At 43.2% G+C, this 21,783-nt stretch overlaps 1 protein-coding gene across 2 annotated transcripts in view; it reads right to left on the bottom strand.

The window, feature by feature from the left end:
• LOC112246205 (carbohydrate sulfotransferase 11-like) overlaps positions 1 to 16,178 on the bottom strand; it is an 86,863-nt gene extending 70,685 nt beyond the window's left edge. Inside the window, exon 1 of one of the 2 annotated variants that reach the window (XM_024414505.2) lies at positions 15,715 to 16,178. In XM_024414505.2, the coding sequence (XP_024270273.1) occupies positions 15,715 to 15,808 (94 nt within the window). In that variant the 5' untranslated portion in view covers positions 15,809 to 16,178. The remainder of the gene's footprint in view (positions 1 to 15,714) is intronic. The other variant, XM_024414506.2, reaches the window with a different exon arrangement.
• Between the last annotated feature and the right edge of the window lie 5,605 nt (positions 16,179 to 21,783).

Here is a 21,783-nt window from a genome sequence, read left to right as displayed (position 1 = left end):
CAAAACAGGAAATTTACATCTAATTAACGCACTCAGCAATTTCCCAGATCAAGGTTAAGTCAGCATAGGCAGATAAGGTGACCACAGATCTTGGAACATTTTTAACGCCAAAACTAACATTTGGATGACAGTGCAAGACCTACCGTAGATCAAAATAAAAAGCTTACGAAGCACATACAAATGATGCAAGACAAAAATCTGGAGAGAATTACTTTTGGCATTCCCAGCAGTCCTCTGTGTGTGAGAAGATAATCAAATCCTACGTGGGGTTTGTGCCTTGGTGAGAGCAGCTGGAAGTAATGGAGGCCAATTAAGAACCAAGCCTAAGAGTGAGCGAAGAAATACGTCTTCCGGAATCACAAAATAATCTAATCCTGGAGTGCTTGGTCATCATGAATATGCAGCTGGCAGGGGGAAAAGAACAGCGGGGCCTAATCGAGCTGTCATCAATATCCCAAGATGGCTACAGATCTGATGGAAATCCCAGGCAGAACTGATTTCACCTGGGACACTGAGTGCCATCGAGATCTACTTAATGAGAGACAGTCAGTCGTTATCGCTTCTGGGACACTACATTCTAGACTGAAGTCAAACAATGCCAAACACTTCAAAAATGAGAATCTGGAACATATTTCAAGACTGTGCTCCTACTCTTCTGACTGGAAACAGGATGCACAGATTCACCCCTAAGGGGATTTTTATTAGTGTGTGGTGCTGCAGTTGTTCTTGACACTCGCGTGTCGAGCAGGTACATCTTATATAACCGAAATGCCCTTGAGTCAAGCCCAGGCAAGGCATGTATGAGGTGGGGACCAGCTTCATTGTGTAAGCTGATAGAACCAAAACATTTTTTGGGGGGGGTACACAACACTAAAAAACACATGAATTGCACTATAACAGCGACTTACGGTGCCCACAAACTGTTAGGGCCTACATAAAGCTGTCCCAACAGCAGAGCTTTCTTTTCAACACCATGGAATGAATCCTTACCACCGCTACACCTAGCTATCAGTGGAGCCTTGTCTGGCAGCGAAAAAGTTAATTCAACCTCATTTACTGCTTTTGAAAAAAACATACAGTGCCTTGCGAAAGTATTCGGCCCCCTTGAACTTTGCGACCTTTTGCCACATTTCAGGCTTCAAACATAAAGATATAAAACTGTATTTTTTTTGTGAAGAATCAACAACAAGTGGGACACAATCATGAAGTGGAACGACATTTATTGGATATTTCAAACTTTTTTAACAAATCAAAAACTGAAAAATTGGGCGTGCAAAATTATTCAGCCCCATTAAGTTAATACTTTGTAGCGACACCTTTTGCTGCGATTACAGCTGTAAGTCGCTTGGGGTATGTCTCTATCAGTTTTGCACATCGAGAGACTGAAATTTTTTCCCATTCCTCCTTGCAAAACAGCTCGAGCTCAGTGAGGTTGGATGGAGAGCATTTGTGAACAGTAGTTTTCAGTTCATTCCACAGCTTCTCGATTGGATTCAGGTCTGGACTTTGACTTGGCCATTCTAACACCTGGATATGTTTATTTTTGAACCATTCCATTGTAGATTTTGCTTTATGTTTTGGATCATTGTCTTGTTGGAAGACAAATCTCAAATCAAATCAAATAAAATTTTATTTGTCACATACACATGGTTAGCAGATGTTAATGCGAGTGTAGCGAAATGCTTGTGCTTCTAGTTCCGACAATGCAGTAATAACGAGCAAGTAATCTAACTAACAATTCAAAAAAAAACTACTGTCTTATACACAGTGTAAGGGGATAAAGAATATGTACATAAGGATATATGAATGAGTGATGGTACAGAGCAGTATAGGCAAGATACAGTAGATGATATCGAGTACAGTATATACATATGAGATAAGTATGTAAACCAAGTGGCATAGTTAAAGTGGCTAGTGATACATGTATTACATAAGGATGCAGTCGATGATATAGAGTACAGTATCAACGTATGCATATGAGATGAACAATGTAGGGTAAGTAACATTATATAAGGTAGCATTGTTTAAAGTGGCTAGTGATATATTTACATCATTTCCCATCAATTCCCATGATTAAAGTGGCTGGAGTAGAGTCAGTGTCATTGACAGTGTGTTGGCAGTAGCCACTCAATGTTAGTGGTGGCTGTTTAACAGTCTGATGGCCTTGAGATAGAAGCTGTTTTTCAGTCTCTCGGTCCCAGCTTTGATGCACCTGTACTGACCTCGCCTTCTGGATGACAGCGGGGTGAACAGGCAGTGGCTCGGGTGGTTGATGTCCTTGATGATCTTTATGGCCTTCCTGTAGCATCGGGTGGTGTAGGTGTCCTGGAGGGCAGGTAGTTTGCCCCCGGTGATGCGTTGTGCAGACCTCACTACCCTCTGGAGAGCCTTACGGTTGAGGGCGGTGCAGTTGCCATACCAGGCGGTGATACAGCCCGCCAGGATGCTCTCGATTGTGCATCTGTAGAAGTTTGTGAGTGCTTTTGGTGACAAGCCGAATTTCTTCAGCCTCCTGAGGTTGAAGAGGCGCTGCTGCGCCTTCCTCACGATGCTGTCTGTGTGAGTGGACCAATTCAGTTTGTCTGTGATGTTTATGCCGAGGAACTTAAAACTTGCTACCCTCTCCACTACTGTTCCATCGATGTGGATGGGGGGGTGTTCCCTCTGCTGTTTCCTGAAGTCCACAATCATCTCCTTAGTTTTGTTGACGTTGAGTGTGAGGTTATTTTCCTGACACCACACTCCGAGGGCCCTCACCTCCTCCCTGTAGGCCGTCTCGTCGTTGTTGGTAATCAAGCCTACCACTGTTGTGTCGTCCGCAAACTTGATGATTGAGTTGGAGCGTGCATGGCCACGCAGTCGTGGGTGAACAGGGAGTACAGGAGGGGGCTCAGAACGCACCCTTGTGGGGCCCCAGTGTTGAGGATCAGCGGGGAGGAGATGTTGTTGCCTACCCTCACCACCTGGGGGGCCCCGTCAGGAAGTCCAGTACCCAGTTGCACAGGGCGGGGTCGAGACCCAGGGTCTCGAGCTTGATGACGAGCTTGGAGGGTACTATGGTGTTGAATGCCGAGCTGTAGTCGATGAACAGCATTCTCACATAGGTATTCCTCTTGTCCAGATGGGTTAGGGCAGTGTGCAGTGTGGTTGAGATTGCATCGTCTGTGGACCTATTTGGGCGGTAAGCAAATTGGAGTGGGTCAAGGGTGTCAGGTAGGGTGGAGGTGATATGGTCCTTGACTAGTCTCTCAAAGCACTTCATGATGACGGATGTGAGTGCTACGGGGCGGTAGTCGTTTAGCTCAGTTACCTTAGCTTTCTTGGGAACAGGAACAATGGTGGCCCTCTTGAAGCATGTGGGAACAGCAGACTGGTATAGGGATTGGTTGAATATGTCCGTAAACACACCGGCCAGCTGGTCTGCGCATGCTCTGAGGCGCGGCTGGGGATGCCGTCTGGGCCTGCAGCCTTGCGAGGGTTAACACGTTTAAATGTCTTACTCACTTCGGCTGCAGTGAAGGAGGACCGCATGATTCCGTTGCAGGCCGTGTCAGTGGCACTGTATTGTCCTCAAAGCGGGCAAAAAGTTATTTAGTCTGCCTGGGAGCAAGACATCCTGGTCCGTGACTGGGCTGGGTTTCTTCCTGTAGTCCGTGATTGACTGTAGACCCTGCCACATACCTCTTGTGTCTGAGCCGTTGAATTGAGATTCTACTTTGTCTCTGTACTGGCGCTTAGCTTGTTTGATAGCCTTGCGGAGGAATAGCTGCACTGTTTGTATTCAGTCATGTTACCAGACACCTTGCCCTGATTAAAAGCAGTGGTTCGTGCCTTCAGTTTCACACGAATGCTGCCATCAATCCACGGTTTCTGGTTAGGGAATGTTTTAATCGTTGCTATGGGAACGACATCTTCAACGCACGTTCTAATGAAGTCGCACACCGTATCAGCGTATTCGTCAATGTTGTTGTCTGGCGCAATGTCGAAACATCTCCCAGTCCACGTGATGGAAGCAGTCTTGGAGTGTGGAGTCAGCTTGGTCGGACCAGCGTTGGACAGACCTCAGCGTGGGAGCTTCTTGTTTTAGTTTCTGTCTGTAGGCAGGGATCAACAAAATGGAGTCGTGGTCAGCTTTTCCGAAAGGGGGGCGGGGCAGGGCCTTATATGCGTCGCGGAAGTTAGAGTAACAATGATCCAGGGTCTTTCCACCCCTGGTTGCGCAATCAATATGCTGATAAAATTTAGGGAGTCTTGTTTTCAGATTAGCCTTGTTAAAATCCCCAGCTACAATGAATGCAGCCTCCGGATAAATCGTTTCCAGTTTGCAGAGAGTTAAATAAAGTTCGTTCAGAGCCATCGATGTGTCTGCTTGGGGGGGATATATACGGCTGTGATTATAATCGAAGAGAATTCTCTTGGTAGATAATGCGGTCTACATTTGATTGTGAGGAATTCTAAATCAGGTGAACAGAAGGATTTGAGTTCCTGTATGTTTCCTTCATCACACCATGTCACGTTGGCCATAAGGCATACGCCCCCGCCCGTCTTCTTACCAGAGAGATGTTTGTTTCTGTCGGCGCGATGCGTGGAGAAACCCGCTGGCTGCACCGCTTCGGATTGCGTCTCTCCAGTGAGCCATGTTTCCGTGAAGCAGAGAACGTTACAGTCTCTGATGTCCCTCTGGAATGCTACCCTTGCTCGGATTTCATCAACCTTGTTGTCAAGAGACTGGACATTGGCAAGAAGAATGCTGGGGAGTGGTGCACGATGTGCCCGTCTCCGGAGTCTGACCAGAAGACCGCTTCGTTTCCCTCTTTTTCTGAGTCGTTTTTTTTTTTTTTGGTCGCTGCATGTGATCCACTCGGTTACACTGGTTGTAAGGCAGAACTCAGGATCCGCATCGCGAAAACATATTCTTGGTCGTACTGATGGTGAGTTGACGCTGATCTTATATTCAGTAGTTCTTCTCGGGTGTATGTAAAGAAACCTAAGATGACCTGGGGTACTAGTGTAAGAAATAACACGTAAAAAAACAAAAAACTGCATAGTTTCCTAGGAACGCGAAGCGAGGCGGCCATCTCTGTCGGCGCCGGAGCAGGTCTTTTGTAGACTCCATCAGGTTTTCTTCCAGAATGGTCCTGTATTTGGCTCCATCCATCTTCCCATCAATTTGAACCATCTTCCCTGTCCCTGCTGAAGAAAAGCAGGCCCAAACCATGATGCTGCCACCACCATGTTTGACAGTGGGGATGGTGTGTTCAGGGTGATGAGCTGTGTTGCTTTTACGCCAAACATAACATTTTGCATTGCCAAAAAGTTCAATTTTGGTTTCATCTGACCAGAGCACCTTCTTCCCATGTTTGGTGTGTCTCCCAGGTGGCTTGTGGCAAAAACTTTAAACAACACTTTTTATGGATATCTTTAAGAAATGGCTTTCTTCTTGCCACTCTTCCATAAAGGCCAGATTTGTGCAATATACGACTGATTGTTGTCCTATGGACAGAGTCTCCCACCTCAGCTGTAGATCTCTGCAGTTCATCCAGAGTGATCATGGGCCTCTTGGCTGCATCTCTGATCAGTCTTCTCCTTGTATGAGCTGAAAGTTTAGAGGGACGGCCAGGTCTTGGTAGATTTGCAGTGGTCTGATACACCTTCCATTTCAATATTATCGCTTGCACGGTGCTCCTTGGGATGTTTAAAGCTTGGGAAATCTTTTTGTATCCAAATCCGGCTTTAAACTTCTTCACAACAGTATCTCGGACCGGCCTGGTGTGTTCCTTGTTCTTCATGATGCTCTCTGCGCTTTTAACGGACCTCTGAGACTATCACAGTGCAGGTGCATTTATACGGAGACTTGATTACACACAGGTGGATTGTATTTATCATCATTAGTCATTTAGGTCAACATTGGATCATTCAGAGATCCTCACTGAACTTCTGGAGACAGTTGGCTGCACTGAAAGTAAAGGGGCTGAATAATTTTGCATGCCCAATTTTTCAGTTTTTGATTTGTTAAAAAAGTTCGAAATATCCAATAAATGTCGTTCCACTTCATGATTGTGTCCCACTTGTTGTTGATTCTTCACAAAAAAATACAGTTTTATATCTTTATGTTTGAAGCCTGAAATGTGGCAAAAGGTCGCAAAGTTCAAGGGGGCCGAATACTTTTGCAAGGCACTGTAGCTGACAGGGCTGACTTGCTTACACAAATGTGGTTTCTACAGATAATTGAGATGTACATAGTACATACTATGGCATAAGGGAAAGATGAGTGGATAAGAGGCCATCAGTAATTTCGATTAAGACATTAATGAGTGAGCTAAGATGTATGTAATCAATATAACTATTTAATCAGCACTTTTCTACTGTATTGCAACAGGATTCAGAACATGGGCTGTTCTTACAGTATTATCCCTGTACACCAAGTCACGACCGTATGATAAATAAAGGGGACATATAAGCAGACAATGAAAGCTCATTAAATGATTACATTTCTCTAAAACAGGTTATAGGCTACATGTGCACCACCAAGTCAGAACAGTAGGCTAAGTTATGAGGGGAAATGGACATAATTATTAGGGTGAGGCACATGGGCTACTACCAGCTTAATACACAACACATACCTATTACTATCTTAGGTACAATATACATATCTCTCTGGCATATTACATAATTTATGTAGCAGCATACAATACATTTTTGGACTCCCCTTGTTGTGCTGTAATCACTTTACCAGGAAGGTGGAAGGTGGTCCATATTGTGGGCAAACTTTGTCAAAGTCTGGCATTCTTTGGATTTACGGTGCTTTCAAGAGAACTGGGAAAAAACCACGGTTGAATCATGACGTCAGTGATCTTCAGGTCAGAGCTCTAGAAAGAGGCCAGAGTTCACGACTTGGAATTCCGAGTTGGATGGCAGTTCAAAACATTTTCCAAGCCGGAGCTAGTTTTTTTTCCCCCGAGTTCCCAGTTGTCTTGATCTCACTTGAAGTCTGAGAATTCCCAGTTGTTGTGAACGTGGCAGAAGTCATGCTGGTTTGACAGAATGGCCAATGTATTCAACCTCTTCTGGCCCATCGTGTTGCATGTGAATGTTTATCATTTTTAAGCTTGGAAAAGAGACCCTTAAAACCAGACTTGGACCACACACCCTCTCCACTGAATAGCAGGCTAGTGATTGCTTTGCAACACTTGCAGTTAGCCACTGATTCCTTCCGAACCACTCAATTTCCAACTTGTTGTGTAATGTTTATGTCCAATGGCCGATGAGCACCGATACGTTTCATCTATAATTTCTCTTCATATGACATGGATTGAAAAGGATTTGCCAGGAGATTGTCGACTTGACTCATGATGATAACTGCTTGTCTAGCTTGCTAACTAAGATTTTGAAAGTATGATGTTGACATGATCAGTCCAATTAAATCTAAAGTAGATATATGATTTGACATCATTTTATCTGTGGCCAATGACCTTGAGCCTTCTTGGGATGGGCACTTCTAACGTAAATCTATAGCAACACCCAAGGGTCTTGAATTTTCAAGCTATTCCCGTAGATTTTGTGGTGATGTTTGAGGACCCATGCCAAATCTTTTCAGTCTCCTGAGGGGGAATAGGTTTTGTTATGCTCTCTTCACGACTGTCTTGGTATGCTTAGACCATGTTAGTTTATTGGTGATGTGGATACCAAGGAACTTGAAGCTCTCAACCTGCTCCACTGCAGCCCCGATGAGAATGGGGGTGCAGGCCAGGCCAGGCAGCAGGCTGTTAGCCAGCCTGCCAGCATAGTGGAGTCTGCCACTAGCACAGTCAGTGTAGTCAGCTCAGCGATCACCATTGAGACCGTGTCTGTGCCTCGACCTAGGTTGGGCAAAACTAAACATGGCGGTGTTCGCCTTAGCAATCTCACTAGGATAAAGACCACCTCCATTCCTGTCATTATTGAAAGAGATCATGATACCTCACATCTCAAAATAGGGCTACTTAATGTTAGATCCCTCACTTCAAAGGCAATTATAGTCTTGATGTGATTGGCCTGACTGAAACATAGCTTAAGCCTGATGAATTTACTGTGTTAAATGAGGCCTCACCTCCTGGCTACACTAGTGACCATATCCCCCGTGCATCCCGCAAAGGCGGAGGTGTTGCTAACATTTACGATAGCAAATTTCAATTTACAAAAAAAAAAATGGCGTTTTCGTCTTTTGAGCTTCTAGTCATGAAATCTATGCAGCCTACTCAATCACTTTTTATAGCTACTGTTTACAGGCCTCCTGGGCCATATACAGCGTTCCTCACTGAGTTCCCTGAATTCCTATCGGACCTTGTAGTCATAGCAGATAATATTCTAATCTTTGGTGACTTTAATATTCACATGGAAAAGTCCACAGACCCACTCATAAAGGCTTTCGGAGCCATCATCGACTCAGTGGGTTTTGTCCAACATGTCTCTGGACCCACTCACTGTCACAGTCATACTCTGGACCTAGTTTTGTCCCATGGAATAAATGTTGTGGATCTTAATGTTTTTCCTCATAATCCTGGACTATCGGACCACCATTTTATTACGTTTGCAATTGCAACAAATAATCTGCTCAGACCCCAACCAAGGAACATCAAAAGTCATGCTATAAATGCACAGACAACACAAATATTCCTTGATGTCCTTCCAGATTCCCTCTGTCTACCCAAGGACGCCAGAGGACAAAAATCAGTTAACCACCTAACTGAGGAACTCAATTTAACTTTGCGCAATACCCTAGATGCAGTTGCACCCCTAAAAACTAAAAACATTTCTCATAAGAAACTAGCTCCCTGGTACACAGAAAATACCCGAGCTCTGAAGCAAGCTTCCAGAAAATTGGAACGGAAATGGCGCCACACCAAACTGGAAGTCTTCCGACTAGCTTGGAAAGACAGTACCGTGCAGTACCAAAGAGCCCTTACTGCTGCTCGATCATCCTATTTTTCTAACTTAATTGAGGAAAATAAGAACAATCCAAAATTCCATTTTGATACTGTCGCAAAGCTAACTAAAAAGCAGCATTCCCCAAGAGAGAGGATGACTTTCACTTTAGCAGTGATAAATTCATGAACTTCTTTGAGGAAAAGATTATGATTATTAGAAAGCAAATTATGGACCTCTTTAAATCTGCGTATTCCTTCAAAGCTCAGTTGTCCTGAGTCTGCACAACTCTGCCAGGACCTAGGATCAAGAGAGATGCTCAAGTGTTTTAGTACTATATCTCTTGACACAATGATGAAAATAATCATGGCCTCTAAACCTTCAAGCTGCATACTGGACCCTATTCCAACTAAACTACTGAAAGAGCTGCTTCCTGTGCTTGGCCCTCCTATGTTGAACATAATAAACGGCTCTCTATCCACCAGATGTGTACCAAACTCACTAAAAGTGGCAGTAATAATGCCTCTCTTGAAAAAGCCAAACCTTGACCCAGAAAATATAAAAAACTATCAGCCTATATCGAATCTTCCATTCCTCTCAAAAATTTTAGAAAAGGCTGTTGCGCAGCAACTCACTGCCCTCCTGAAGACAAACAATGTATACGAAATGCTTCAGTCTGGTTTTAGACCCCATCATAGCACTGAGACGGCACTTGTGAAGGTTGGTAAATGACATTTTGATGGCATCGGACCGAGGCTCTGCATCTGTCCTCGTGCTCCTAGACCTTAGTGCTGCTTTTGATACCATCGATCACCACATTCTTTTGGAGAGATTGGAAACCCAAATTGGTCTACACGGACAAGTTCTGGCCTGGTTTAGATCTTATCTGTCGGAAAGATATCAGTTTGTCTCTGTGAATGGTTTGTCCTCTGACAAATCAACTGTAAATTTCTGTGTTCCTCAAGGTTCCTTTTTAGAACCACTATTGTTTTCACTATATATTTTACCTCTTGGGGATGTTATTCGAAAACATAATGTTAACTTTCACTGCTATGCGGATGACACACAGCTGTACATTTCAGTGAAACATGGTGAAGCCCCAAAATTGCCCTTGCTAGAAGCATGTGTTTCAGACATAAGGAAGTGGATGGCTGCAAACTTTCTAATTTTAAACTCTGACAAAACAGAGATGCTTGTTCTAGTTTCCAAGAAACAAAGAGATCTTCTGTTGAATCTGACAATTAATCTGAATGGTTGTACAGTTGTCTCAAATAAAACTGTGAAGGACCTCGGCGTTACTCTGGACCCTGATCTCTCTTTTGAAGAACATATCAAGACCATTTCAAGGACAGCTTTTTTCCATCTACGTAACATTGCAAAAATCAGAAACGTTCTGTCCATAAATGATGCAGAAAAATTAATCCATGCTTTTGTCACTTCTAGGTTAGACTACTGCAGTGCTCTACTTTCCGGCTACCCGGATAAAGCACTAAATAAACTTGAGTTAGTGCTAAATACGGCTGCTAGAATCCTGACTAGAACCAAAAAATTTGATCATATTACTCCAGTGCTAGCCTCCCTACACTGGCTTCCTGTCAAAGCAAGGGCTGATTTCAAGGTTTTACTGCTAACCTACAAAGCATTACATGGGCTTGCTCCTACCTATCTCTCTGAATTGGTCCTGCCGTACATACCTACGCATACGCTACGGTCACAAGACGCAGGCCTCCTAATTGTCCCTAGAATTTCTAAGCAAACAGCTGGAGGCAGGGCTTTCTCCTATAGAGCTCCATTTTTATGGAACGGTCTGCCTACCCATGTCAGAGACGCAAACTCGGTCTCAACCTTTAAGTCTTTACTGAAGACTCATCTCTTCAGTGGGTCATATGATTGAGTGTAGTCTGGCCCAGGAGTGGGAAGGTGAACGGAAAGGCTCTGGAGCAACGAACCGCCCTTGCTGTCTCTGCCTGGCCGGTTCCCCTCTTTCCACTGGGATTCTCTGCCTCTAACCCTATTACAGGGGCTGAGTCACTGGCTTGCTGGGGCTCTCTCATGCCGTCCCTGGAAGGGGTGCGTCACCTGAGTGGGTTGATTCACTGATGTGGTCATCCTGTCTGGGTTGGCGCCCCCCTTGGGTTGTGCCATGGCGGAGATCTTTGTGGGCTATACTCAGCCTTGTCTCAGGATGGTAAGTTGGTGGTTGAAGATATCCCTCTAGTGGTGTGGGGGCTGTGCTTTGGCAAAGTGGGTGGGGTTATATCCTTCCTGTTTGGCCCTGTCCGGGGGTGTCCTCGGATGGGGCCACAGTGTCTCCTGACCCCTCCTGTCTCAGCCTCCAGTATTTATGCTGCAGTAGTTTGTGTCGGGGGGCTAGGGTCAGTTTGTTATATCTGGAGTACTTCTCCTGTCCTATTCGGTGTCCTGTGTGAATCTAAGTGTGCGTTCTCTAATTCTCTCCTTCTCTCTTTCTTTCTCTCTCTCGGAGGACCTGAGCCCTAGGACCATGCCCCAGGACTACCTGACATGATGACTCCTTGCTGTCCCCAGTCCACCTGACCGTGCTGCTGCTCCAGTTTCAACTGTTCTGCCTTATTATTATTCAACCATGCTGGTCATTTATGAACATTTGAACATCTTGGCCATGTTCTGTTATAATCTCCACCCGGCACAGCCAGAAGAGGACTGGCCACCCCACATAGCCTGGTTCTAGCTAGGTTTCTTCTTAGGTTTTGGCCTTTCTAGGGAGTTTTTCCTAGCCACCGTGCTTCTACACCTGCATTGCTTGCTGTTTGGGGTTTTAGGCTGAGTTTCTGTACAGCACTTTGAGATATCAGCTGATGTACGAAGGGCTATATAAATCAATTTGATTTGATTTGTGTGCTCGGTCCTCTTCTTCCTGTAGTCCACAATCATCTCCTTTGTCTTGATCACATTGAGGGAGAGGTTGTTGTCCTGGTATATCACGGCCAGGTCTCTGACCTCCTCCCTATAAGCTGTCTCGTTGATGTCGGTGATCAGGCCTTCCACTGTTGTATCATCTGCAAACTTAATGATGGTGTTGGAGTTGTGCCTGGCCGTGCAGTCATGAGTGAACAGGAAGTACAGGAGGAGACTGAGCACGCACCCCTGAGGGGCCCCTGTGTTGAGGATCAGCGAGGCGGATGGGTTGTTACCTACCCTTACCACCTGGGGGCAGCCCGTCAGGAAGTCCAGGATCCAGTTGCAGAGGGAGGTGTTTTGTCACAGGGTCCTTAGCTTATTGATGAGCTTTGAGGGCACTATGGTGTTGCACGCTGAGCTGTAGTCAATGAATTGCATTCTCACATAGGTGTTCCTTTTGTCCAGGTGGGAAAGGGCAGTGTGGAGTGCAATAGAGATTGTATTATCTGTGGATCTGTTGGGGTGGTGTGCAAATTTGAGTGGGTCTAGGGTTTCTGGGATAATGGTGTTGATGTGAGCCATGACCAGCCTTTCAAAGAACTTAATGGCTACAGACGTGAGTGTTGCGGCTCGGTAGTCATTTAGGCAGGTTACCTTTTAGTTCTTGGGCACAGGCACTATGGTGGTCTGCTTAAAATATGTTGGAATTACAGACTCGGACAAGGAGATGCGAGCATGCGCTGCCAGTTGGTCAGCGCATGCTCGCAGTACACATCCTGGTAATCTGTCTGGCCCTGCGGCCTTGTGAATGTTGACCTGTTTAAAAGTCTGCATAGAGCGTGATCACACAGTCTTCCGGAACAGCTGGTGCTCTCATGCATGTTACAGTGTTATTTGCATCGAAGTGATGATAGAAGTAGTTTAGCTCGTCTGGTAGGCTCGTGTCACTGGGCAGCTCTCGGCTGTGCTTCCCTTTGTAGTCTGTAATAGTTTGCAAGCACTGCCAAATCCGACGAGCGTCAGAGCTGGGGTAGTACGATTCGATCTTAGTCCTGTATTGGCGCTTTGCCTGTTTGATGGTTCGTCGGAGGGCATAGCGGGATTTCTTATAAGCTTCCAGGTTAGAGTCCAGCTCCTTGAAAGCAGCAGCTCTAGCCTTTAGCTCAGTGCGGCTCCATGGCTTCTGGTTGGGGTATGCACGTATGGTCACTGTGGGGACAACGTCATCAATGCACTTATTGATGAAGCCAATGACTGATGTGGTGGACTCCTCAATGCCATCGGAGGAATCCCTGAACATATTCCAGTCTGTGCTAGCAAAACAGACCTGTAGCTTAAAGTCTGCTTCATCTGACCACCTTTTTATTGATCTAGTCACTGGTGCTTCCTGCTTTCATTTTTGCTTGTAAACAGGAGTCAGGAGGATAGAATTATGGTCAGATTTGCCAAATGGAGGGCAAGGGAGAGCTTTGTATGCGTCTGTGTGTGTGTGGAGTAAAGGTTTTCCAGATTTTTTTCTCCCTCTGGTTGCACATTTAACATGCTGATAGAAATTTGGTAAAACCGATTTATGTTTCCCTGCATCCTACTAGGAGCGCCGCCTCTGAGTGAGCGTTTTCTTCTTTGCTTATGGCGGATAACAGCGTATAACCAGCCAGCTGTATGTTGATAGTGTCGTCGTTCAGCCACGACTCCGTGAAGCACAAGATATTACAGTTTTGAATGTCCTGTTGGTAGGTAATCGATTGTATTCTCCAAAGATTACACATTTGCTAGTAGAATGGAAGGAAGTGGGGGTTTATTAGATCGCCTACAAATTCTCAGAAGGCAGCCCACCCTCTGGTCCCTTTTTCTGTGCCTCACGCAAATCACTGGGATCTGGGCCTGTTCCCGTGAAATCAGTATATCGTTCGCGTCGGGCTCGTCAGACTTGTTAAAGGAAAAAAAGGATTCTGCCAGTCTGTGGTGAGTAATCACAGTCCTGATATCCAGAAGTTATTTTCGGTCATAAGAGACGGTAGCGGCAACATTATGTACAAAATAAGTTTTAAAAATATGTTACAAACAACGCAAATAAACAAACAAAAAACACAATCAGTCGGGTACACGGAAAACATCTGCCTTCTTCTCCTGCACCATTTTTACTGATAAATGGGAAAAGTTCTTAAAAACAATGTTGTAACAAGTAGACTAACAGGCAGAGGTGACCATTCTTTTCGAACGTTTGATAAAAAGACCCAAAATGTACTCTTTTGGGCTTACTTGGTCTCAGTATGGCTGGGCATGTCTGAATATGGCAATTGTATTGGCAAAGAAGGACCAAAGTGGGATAGGCCTCGCAGTAAAATAAATGCAGCAACAGCTGGAAACTCTCACCACATTATTCCACATAGCAGAGGAAACACTGAACCAATCAGACTGGTAATCAAAGTTTTGCTCCATTCTGGTCCACATCCCAAAGGGAAATGGTGACAGGTTTTGCCAGGAGGTAAAACATTAATGAAAGCTGTTGAGAGTGGGGTGGAGACGCAATACAACAATAACACACACTGTAAACACACCCTCTCTGTGGTTTACTCACTAACAGCAAGGCATTGGAAGATGTGTTTATATCTGTAGTGTGGTGTAGGCCAAGTCTGCAAAATGACCAACTTTCTCACTTTAGTCAAATTACTAAGTAAATGGGTATACAGTCGCTATTTGGCACACCAAGAAAAAAAATATCTGACAAATATTTTTTCTGTAAAGTGTGTATTTAGCCTCAGTATAGGTCATAAATTAAGACCTTTTGTTTGCATGATGTAAACTTTGATAAATAATGTATCGCAAACATCTCAATCTCATTATCACTAGATTTAACACAAATCTGCAATATGTACGTTTTTGAGCGACCCGACCAAATTCACATATAAATATAATTTATAGATCTGTCCATCTCATTGAAAGCAAGTCTAAGACACTGTACATCTGTTCTATGTGCCTAATTTCTATGCTTCCTGTTCTTATGTTTCGTTTTTAAGCCTTTTACTTCTGATTTTACACACCAGCTTCACAGAAAAAAGAAATATGAAAAAAGATATATTTTTAGTTATGGAAAATGTATTTCACAGCGGTTTAGATGGTACAATGATTCCCTACTCTATATTCACTTGTTTGGTCACAAACTGAAATTAGGCAAACTTAGAATTTTTGCAACAAAGAAATGGTGTAGCAATTTCCGCATAGTGGACCTTTAACTAGGAAAGTCAGTTAAGAACAAATTCTTATTTTCAATGAAGGCCTAGGAACAGTGGGTTAACTGCCTTGTTCAGGGGCAGAATGACAGATTTGTACCTTGTCAGCTCGGGGATTCGATCCTGCAACCTTTTGGCTACTAATCCAACGCTAGTTCCACTAGGCTACCTAATATATATATATATATTTTTATAAATGTATCATTTAATTTAAAAATGTAAAAAGAGCTGCCTGATAAATACTTGGTGGTAGCACCTTTGGCAGCCATTACAGACAGCTGTGAATCATTTTGAATACGATTCTACCAACCTTTACTCTCTTACGGCAACATTTGTTTTAGTAAACATTGCTCAAGCTCAGTACATTTGGTTCGGAATCATTCATGAGCAGCAATATTCAAACATTCTCTTCAGTTTTTAAGCAGATTGAAGTCGGGGCTGAGACTGGACCATTCAGGAACACAGATGGCAGGAATGAATTGCTGTTGGCAAATATTGAGTGCCTATTACTGTACAATTAGGATACTTATTAATACGAAGAAGAAGAAAAATATCCCAATGTAGGGCATGCCATTTGAGAGCTTTAAATATACATACTGTATGTTCAAAAGTTACTCTGTATGCACAACACATGGTGAAACTATGAACCCGTATTAACGTCGAGATATAAAACGCTCGTGCAGGGTATTCGACTCACCTGGTTTCAAGTTGCTCTGAAAATAGAATATAACCATTATAAAACACCCCAAGCACATCGCAAGAACCATCCGATTAACTTTGGGTTTTCTCATCCTGAATCTTAAGGAACGACAAAACCGACCCAAATCCGTTTGTAATTCATGCGAAAAAAATGACCGTTCCACGCTCAAGTAATGTTAGGGATTTGGACATTCGAGAACATTGCCCGGGTACATATAGAACAGCCTCTTCTTCAAATAAAATTGCTGGTTGTTACTTGTGCAATTCGTCATGTTGATGTACATCCACGCATGTTCTGCGCCGTTGAAAAGTTGCAACTGTTCAACCACAAAAGGAGCGACACTTTACCGTATGTGAAGCCAGCAAATAATGAGTTGCAGACACAACTGGCCAGGGGAAAAACACAAATGTATTTTTATGATGAAGGGTTTTATATGCCCGTTGAAGCTTCTTTCCAAACTTTTGTTTTTTTGTTAACTCTTTACTTTCCAGAAACATGGCTGGCACGTGGCATGGGGTGAATCATATGCTATACTGAACAAAAATATAGCAACATGAGCAGAAATAACAAATCCAAATCCATAAAGCCATTTTGTGGGGGAAATTAATTCAGATTGGGTGCACCCCTGCCCAGTCATGTGAAATCCATAGATTAGGGCCTAATGAATTTATATAAATGGACTGATTTTCTTATATGAACTGTAACTCAGTAAAATCTTTTAAATTGTTGCATGTTGCGTTTATATTTTTGTTCAATATACATACACCCACAAGAGTTTAGTTGGTGAAATTGGGAAAGAAATATGATGTATATTCAGTGAACCAATGCAAATGAATTCCTGGTATAAAATGAATGACTACAGTGATATTTGAAAAGGCCTGGGTTTATTTTTTCTGCAGCTAGATACAAATGATCTAGCACCTATTGCACGGAAGCTACATAAGCAAGTCGGGTAATTACAGTGTAGATATTGTTACATATACGCAGGTAAAAATCAGTTCTGGGCCATACACCACCGTTCACTACTACAGTGATATTTCAAATCAAATGTTATGTCACATGTGCCGAATACAACACGTGTACACCTTACAGTGAAATGCTTACTTACAAGCCAAGAAAGTATTTACTAAATAAACTGAAGTCAAAAAAAAAAAATTTAATGATTAAAGAGCAACAATAAAATAACAGTAACGAGGCTATATACAGAGGGGCAAAAAAGTATTTAGTCAGCCACCAATTGTGCAAGTCCTCCCACTTAAAAAGATGAGAGAGGCCTGTAATTTTCATCATAGGTACACTTCAACTATGACAGACAAAATGAGAAAAAAAATCCAGAAAATCACATTGTAGAATTGTTTATGAATTTATTTGCAAATTATGGTGGACATTTGGGAAAACACTGCTGTGAGGAACTTAAGGGAAAGTGTAATTGTAATGGGAGAGATTATTAAATACAAGGTTACATTTCTTAACCAATAAACATGGTTGGTGGGAGGACAGAGTAATGAAGCCATGATAGATTCTCAAAAAACTGTAAACTGTTCTCGCTCCACAATCAATAATCCGTTTGGCTATTTAAAACTAAACAAGACTTATGAAATAAAAGCAAAACCACACCATACTGTACAGTAAGTGCTTTAAAAAGTAATGCGCTTGTTCATTTGGACTACCCTTCGTGTAGCTTTCCCTCACAGAATTTCAATGATTTGACTGTTATAGACACTAAACATCACATAGTTGGAGCATACAAACGTTTCTAACATATATTTGACCTTTGCCCTGCCTCTAAAGTCGACCTGTTACATAACACAAGAGAGACAAAAAAAATGATAAGTGGCTTCGATATTTGACATTTTTGTTCTTGAGAATGTAAATCTCTAACATTGTTTTGGGTATTGGCATGATAGACTAGCAAGCCAGGGCAGTGTCTGCATTCCACCTTAATACTTATTGTCAGTGCTTCATTCTGCTGTGTCAGACCACATCTGTCAGAGAACTGGAAGTGGTGGGAGAGCAGGGACGAGGAGAAAAGACAACTGCAAACCAGTTTCAGATACACAGAGAAAAAAAGACGTCAATCATTAATACTGTTTTTGCCATCTTTACTGCAGAGCAAGCAGTACTTTAGTGATCATCTCAAAGTCAGCTACAACATCCCTTTTAGAGAGGATTTGGGCATGAAATATGAGTTTGCTAATTGGGGGACATTGACTAGCACTGGCCTTTGGTTACAAAATTGTAATTTTAGCAGTTGGTAGCAGTGGCTAGTTTAACTAAGCCAAAGCATGCATTGCACTCTCTCTTTGTCCATAGACATTTCACGTATGGCCCAATCATCCCTATCACCCTGCAAGCTTGTATTTGAAAACGAAGGCTATGATGGTAAGGTGTAACTGTCACTCAAATGACAAGAAGGACAGCATCTGCTGTGGCAATAGTAGGGCAAAGGAGAAAATTACAGCAAAGTGATACACACACACAGAGAGAGAGAAAGACCCAGAGAGAGAGCGCGCTCCCTGGCATGGTCTCTCGCTCTGTGCTTGACACAGATCTGAGGCTGAGCACCCTTGTGATATTGTCGGACGTAAGAGCTCACTCTCTCCCCTCCCCACCTCCTCCTCCTCCCCACCTCCTCCATCAAGCCATCCCTCCTCCTCCTCTAAAAATGACACTCTGTCCCAGGATTCATTGCAAACACATTTTTGTCCAGATGAGGTGAAGGGTCCATTTGTTTATGGGTAACATGTTCCCAGACAGTACAACAAACTGAGTGAATGGCTCCACATAAAATGGGCAAATAAAAACAAACTCAGTAGGATTACAAATATGGGGATGGTTTGGTCTCTATGCAAAGAATTGTTCAGCTCTTTGTGGACACCAGGGACTAGTGAAACTGTACTGTCCCCTACTGGACAACAATGATAAAACGGTGAAATGTTGAGATGACAGAAGACATACAGAAAACAAGAGGAGAAACAATGATTCTCCTTGTTCATACTTCCAAGTTTTAACTGAATTGTTACTCCTTTTACATCTGTACTTATCTGCTATTAGTCATCTAACGCGCACATAGAATGGTCGGTAGAATGGTCCCACTTTAAAGCTGTAATGTGTAACTTTTTGGGCCACCCAACCAAATGAATTTAGAAACCGGAATTATAGATCTGTCACTCATTGAATGCAAGTCTAAAGAAATCAGTAGATCTGCGCTATTTCTATGATTCCCGGCTTTGTACAACAGCTTCAAACAAATGAAAATATTTTTGGTTACTGAAAAGACATTTCACAGCGGTTTGCACAATGATTCTCTACGCATTGCTTGCTTTGTCACAAACTGAAATTAGGCAAACTATAAGAATTTGATCAACCAGGAAATGGCAGAGCGAATTATGAATATTGCTCTTTTAAACTAGCGTATAAATGCATATTATAAAGACTCAAGGAAGCCTTCGTAAGATCTTTATTAGGCCTATATAAAATGCATCACTCTATATAGCACCTTGACTTTTCATGAGCAAGTTTGATCATTCAAAGCACCAGCAGAGGACACTTGAGTCCATACCCCGCACCCTGCCATTGTTCGAACCATAGAGAGAATCATAGGAAGAGGTACATTACGCAGAAATAAGAAATGATCACTCCACTCATACTAGATATAAACTCAGCAAAAAAAGAAATGTCCTCTCGCTGTCAACTGCGTTTATTTTCAGCAAACCTAACATGTGTAAATATGTGTATGAACATAACAAGATTCAACAACTGAGACATAAACTGAAAAAGTTCCACAGACATGTGACTAACAGATATGGAATAATGTGTCCCTGAACAAAGGGCGTGTCAAAATAAAAAGTCTCCTCCTCATGGACAGCACCAGATTTGCCAGTTCTTGCTGTGAGATGTTACCCCACTCATCCACCAAGGCACCTGCAAGTTCCCAGACATTTCTAGGGGGAATGGCCCTAGCCCTCACCCTCCGATCCAACAGGTCCCAGATGTGCTCAATGGGATTGAGATCCGGGCTCTTTGCTGGCCATAGCAGAACACTGACATTCCTGTCTTACAGGAAATCACGCACAGAACGAGCAGTATGGCTGGTGGCATTGTCATGCTGGAGGTTCATGTCAGGATGAGCCTGAAGGAAGGGTACCACATGAGGGAGGTGTTGTCTTCCCTGTAACTCACAGCGTTGAGATTGCCTGCAATGACAACAAGCTCAGTCCGATGATGCTGACACACCGCACCAGACCATGACGGACCCTCCACCTCCAAACCGCTCCCGCTCCAGAGGCCCCCGTGTAACGCTCATTCCTTCAACTATAAACGCGAATCCGACCATCACCCCTGGTGAGACAAAACCGTGACTCATCAGTGAAGAGCACTTTTTGCCAGTCCTGTCTGGTTCAGCGACGGTGGGTTTGTGCCCATAGACAACATTGTTGGCGGTGATATCTGGTGAGAACCTGTTTTACAACAGGCCTACAAGCCCTCAGTCCAGCATATTGCGGACAGTGTGAGCACTGATGGAGTGATTGTGCGTTCCTGGTGTAACTCGGGCAGTTGTTGCCATCCTGTACCTGTCCCGCAGGTGTGATGTTCGGATTTACCGATCCTGTGCAGGTGTTGTTTCACGTGGTCTGCCACTGCGAGGATGATCAGCTGTCCGTCCTGTAGCGCCGTCTTAGGCATCTCACAGTACAGACATTGCAATTTATTGCCCTAGCCACATCTGCAGTCCTCATGCCTCCTTGCAGCATGCCTAAGGCATGTTCACACAGATGAGCAGGGACCCTGAGCATCTTTCTTTTGGTGTTTTTCCAGTCAGTAGAAAGGCCTCTTTACTGTCCTAAGTTTTCATAACTGTGACCTTAATTGCCTACCGTTTATAAGCTGTTAGTGTCTTAACATGCACCTGTGGAACGGTCGTTCATTATTTGTTTATGGGTCATTGAACAAGCATTGGAAACAGTGTTTAAACCCTTTACAATGAAGTTATTTGGATTTTTACTAATTATCTTTGAAAGACAGACAGGGTCCTGAAAAAGGGACGTTTCTTTTTTTGCTGAGTTTAGTTCCTGAGTCACTGATGCAGGATGAGTCGGTGACAGCTCAAGGAAGTCTAAAAACATTTAGTTCGACTTGTAATAAACCAAACGGCATTACCTGTTCAGTTTTCAATGCAAAGTACTAAGCATACTGTATATGTCCATTGAATGTAATCAAGTTAATGACTGATGATTGTTTGAGTCTAAGTTGAACAAAAACCTGTACTTATAGTCGAACATGTTTCAACACAAGACTCCATTACAACAGAGGTGGTTAGGGTCATTATTTGCAGTGAGGCAGGAATAACATGACTTGTCATTGTGAGTCACAGAAGTTGTTGGCTGTTTTCTGGTAACAATCACAGAGCACGTAAAGTTGGAGGTCATTCCACCTAGCCCGCCTTGGCTACATTTCCTTCTGTACCATAAATGTATTCGAGAAAATCGATATGAGACCAAATGTTAAGTGGTTTCGGGGTCTTTGTACAGTATGTTTGCAATCCTTGACAACTTCATTCTCAGTGAGGAAAAGGCCTTGTTCTTTATAATTTTGGGCCCTAATCTCAAAATATAGAACATGACTAGAAAAGTTTACTTACGAATTTATTCAACCCCTTTGTACTATTCAGGTATGTTGCCACAGATTTCTAGTAACTGACATGAATTACTCCACCTTAAATAAACTCTGGGAACATGTTGATTAACAGGGATGGAGCTCTGTTTGTTTGAAAAGCTCTCAATGATAAACAGACAAAATAATTGAATCATATCTCCGGTAGATTGCTTTTCAATTCAACTCAGGGACTATAAAGCTAATTAAAATTCATAGACCAGAGTTGCCATGGCAGCATGTGCAGGTGACACCGTTTACACACCCAAGCGAAAGACAGAACCACTAAACCCAACAAAAGCTTCACACCAGTCCAGGCTCTTTTGATCATGACCGCCACTAACTGGATGAATAGGCCATAGCAATTGATACACAAATCTGAACGGAAATACCCCATTATACATTTTTCAAAAC

Source organism: Oncorhynchus tshawytscha, linkage group LG07 (assembly GCF_018296145.1).
Source record: "Oncorhynchus tshawytscha isolate Ot180627B linkage group LG07, Otsh_v2.0, whole genome shotgun sequence".
Taxonomy (NCBI): Eukaryota; Metazoa; Chordata; class Actinopteri; order Salmoniformes; family Salmonidae; genus Oncorhynchus; species Oncorhynchus tshawytscha.
This window is presented reverse-complemented; position numbering and strand designations above follow the sequence as displayed.